Source organism: Emiliania huxleyi, assembly GCF_000372725.1.
Source record: "Emiliania huxleyi CCMP1516 unplaced genomic scaffold EMIHUscaffold_9, whole genome shotgun sequence".
NCBI classification, from domain to species: Eukaryota; Haptophyta; order Isochrysidales; family Noelaerhabdaceae; genus Emiliania; species Emiliania huxleyi.
The window spans coordinates 1,287,661-1,291,268 of NW_005195301.1; the positions used below are offsets into that span (position 1 = coordinate 1,287,661).

Genomic DNA, 3,608 nt, shown 5'->3' on the forward strand with positions numbered 1-3,608 from the left:
ACAATGCCAACCGCGCGCGGCCGTCGACCGGCAAGCACACGCCTCGACTCGGACACAGTGTTCCGAGGGCAAGGGAGAGGGGCTGGCTCCTAGCCCGAGAGGAGAGCTTCCGAGACCCACTACGAGACCACGCACGCATCATCCCGCGGCCTGGCGGTCGGCGGGATTGCAATCAGTCTTCGCGTGCCGCCTGTCGTTCGCTCGGGCGCCTTCGGCGTCGGGGTGGCGGGCAGGGGACGCGGCTCTGAGCGCCCAGCGACGCGTGCCGGATGGAGTCCGGCCGCGGGTGTCTAGGGAAGTTCGCTCAGGATGTGTGGCAGTCAGTTTGGCTGAGTGTCTTGTCTTGTGGTTCTGTGTGTCGCTCCTGTGTGACCGTCATCGCCCGTCTAGCGTCCACCCATACCGCGTTGGTGTCCCAGTCGTTGGTCGGACTGTGTTTCGCCTTCCCATCAATCAATCAATCAGAGTGTCCCCTTGTTTGTTCTCTTGGCACCTTGGAGTGCTGGGGGGGGCGACAGGGAGGATGTGGCCTTGAGTTATGTGTAAGCCGACTCAGGGTGTGTGGCAGCCCGCTGGCTGTGTGTCTTGTGAGCTTGTTTGTGTCTGTGTGTCGCTCGTGCGTGTCGTCATCATCTGTCCAGCGTCCACCCATACCGCGTTGGTGTCCAGTCCGAGCCTGGCTGTTCTTCACCTTTCTACCTACCTACCTATGAGTGTGAGCAATGTGGGTGTCCGCGCGCCCAGATTTTTCCCTAAACAGCTCCGCTAAGCACGGCCCCACGAGCGCGCGCGAGCAGGAGGGAGGAAGGAAGGAGGGGTGAGAGAGATATACGTAGGGGTGTGAGTGAGTGAGTCACACACACACACACACACACACACACACACACACACACACACAACACACACACACACACACACACACACACACACACACACACACACACACACACACACACACACACACACACACACACACACACACACACACACACACACACACACACACACACGCGGAAGGAGGCGCTCCCAGAATGGAGGTGAGGAGTCGTCCGCCGGGGCCGTGGGCGAAGATGGTTGTCCGCTGAGACCGCTCGACGTGTGCGCGACCCACGCGTATCGCCCGGTGACACGCGAGTGAACTCTCGAGCGACGCGGCTCGAGCCTCGAGCGCAGGGACCTGGGGTCTACGTACTACGAAATTACTCCTCGCACGCACGGGGCACACGGGCAGGCATTCGAACACAGGGGAGGACGGAGCAGCTGATGCACAGACACCGATGGCGCAAACTCTAGGAAGAGGTATAGACTGTTAAGCTCCCTGCCGGCGCGCTCAGGAGAGCGTCCGGACAGTGCCGCTGCCGATGACTCGGATGTGTGCCGCGTCGCGCCCGAGCACCGACCGGAAGAGGTCAGAACGTGGCCGGCGCGCTTCCGTGGCCTGTGCAACTGGGCGGCCGGCGAGGTCGACCACGTCGTGGTTCTCTTCGTCGTCAAGGCACTTCTGGTACTCGAGGCTGTCCATGAGCTCGGTGATCCGCCCCGAGCCTCGGCTGGTCCGCGTGCTCGTGCGCCTCCCATCGTGACTGCACAGGCAGCGAGTCAGGGCGGCGGCGAAGCTTCCGCACGGCGTGAGGAGGAGGCCGCTGCGATCGGTCGCGGAGATGCGGCCCGACTCACCATCGGCAGCGAAGTGGACGCCCTTCCCTGCCCTCGTTTTGGGCGGGCTGAAATGCTGACCAGCGCCCTCCGACGACGGCACCACCGCGGCCTCCTGCTTCGAGCGGAAGCGGGCGTACGCGACGGTGGCCGCGACGGGAGGAACGAAGAGGACCGCGCCGTGCGCGGCGGCGGCGCCGGCGCCGACGGCCGCCATCACGACGGGGGCTGGCATGCTGTGCACACGCTTGTGGTACCTGCTGAGATATCAAGGGAGAGGCCGCCCCCCCCGCTGTCGTGAACGCGTCCCAAGCAAGGTCGCAGGATTGAATTCTTTTTTGAGAGCGCCTTCGTTGTTAATACAATCCCCCAGTGGTCCCCACTCGTCGCAGTCACACACACGCACACGCCGTTCAGCACCGCTCGCCCAGCCATCTCTCTCTCCCCGCCCCGCCCCAGGCGGGAAAGAGCGAAAGAGATTCTTTTTGAGAGCGCCTTCGTTGTTAATAATAATACAGACGGATGGACACTTGCTGCAGCCACATGACATGCACACACCCGCACCGCACCGCACCCCGCACCCGCGCCCCGCCTCGCCTGAGTTGGAAGGAGATGAGAAGATGGAACAGCCCGAGGGAGAAGCGGAACAAAATACGTAGGTTGAAGTCGTGCACCACGCTGCCCGCCCGGCCAAAGGATATCCACCTCGAGAACCTCGATCGAGAGAGGGGTGATCCCCCGAGGGTGCCCCAACCCTGGCCTGACCTGCTCATATGCTCACTCAGTCTCGCGCGAGCACAGGACACTGCGTCGTCCGCCCATTTCTGGTGCCCTGCAAACCAGCACGGTGACCCACGATGCCGGGGCAGGACGGTGGACCGCGACGAGGCTCGGTCCGGTGGTTGATTGTGCGCTCCCTGCTACGAGTCGACGACTTGGACCGTCAGAATCTGGTCAACGAGGTCATGGCGGACTCGGAGCTGGAGCGTCAGTCGGCGGTCACGGCTCTGTCTAGAGAGGTGTGCCCGCCGCCTCTACCTGCACTGCCACCGTCGCGCGCCGCCCGTCTCATAGCTTTTGCCGATGTGGTCGTGTGGGGTAATATTGGCGGCGTGCGAGCGCAAATTGTGTAAGCTCGGGCGGTGTGGTGGTTGGGCTGCGCGACGGTCATCGGCCCGCGGCCGCGGCGCCTCTCGGATGCCACCCGAACGCTCGCTAACCGCGCCGCCCGTCGCTTGCGCAGGCATCCTACCCACAGCCGCTGTGGCGGCAGAGCGGAAACGCCTACTCGCTGACGGCGGCGGGCGAGGCGATGCGTGCCGAGATCGACGGCGCGCCGGTCAAGTACGCCGGCTGGGACGCCTACTGCGACGTGTGCGGCCGCGGCGAGTCGGAGGAGGGCAACGAGATTCTCCTCTGCGACGGCGACGGCTGCGGCGTGTGCCACGCCCGACTCTGCCCGGGCCTCCCGACACGCGCAGCCACGCACCGCAGCTGACACGCACACACGCGCAAGAGCACCGCACACCGCCGGCAGCGCACCCCTCTGCTTCCGTCGCCGCACGACCGCCGCCGCCTCGCTGGTCGCGGTCTGGCCCGCCGCCTGCCTCCGCCACCGCCACCGCTCTCGCTCTCGCCATCTCCTCACCGCGCGTGCCTCGCGCCTTGTGCGTGGGGAGGGGGAGGGGGGGGGGGGGGCGGAACTCTCCCCAAGAGCGCCACTCTTGGAGCGCCGCCGCCGCCACCCAAAGCTGCCTGCGAGCAGCGCCGGGCGAGGACGGGAGGGAGGGACAACCCGCCCGCCCATCTCCCCCTCGGGACACCCGGCTTCCCAGCAGCCAATGAAGTGTACGGTCAAACACTCGCACCCCAGGTGCCATCGGCCCCGCCCCTGATGAGCTTCTCAATCTTCCTATGTATCCAGAGCTTATAAGGCTCTTGGCATGATCACT

The 3,608-nt window shown here is 65.0% G+C and overlaps 1 protein-coding gene across 1 annotated transcript; it reads right to left on the bottom strand.

Annotated features, from left to right (window-relative positions):
* Positions 1–1,105: 1,105 nt before the first annotated feature.
* On the bottom strand, positions 1,106–1,933 carry EMIHUDRAFT_433220 (hypothetical protein). Its single transcript, XM_005757864.1, has one exon. It carries the CDS (start codon positions 1,889–1,891, stop codon positions 1,331–1,333), a length of 561 nt encoding a protein of 186 aa, XP_005757921.1. The 5' UTR covers positions 1,892–1,933; the 3' UTR covers positions 1,106–1,330.
* Between the last annotated feature and the right edge of the window lie 1,675 nt (positions 1,934–3,608).

What these genes read in the sequence shown, in the direction of transcription:
- EMIHUDRAFT_433220 (XM_005757864.1), bottom strand. Translation starts at nt 1,891, where the DNA reads ATGCCAGCCCCCGTCGTGATGGCGGCCGTCGGCGCCGGCGCCGCCGCC.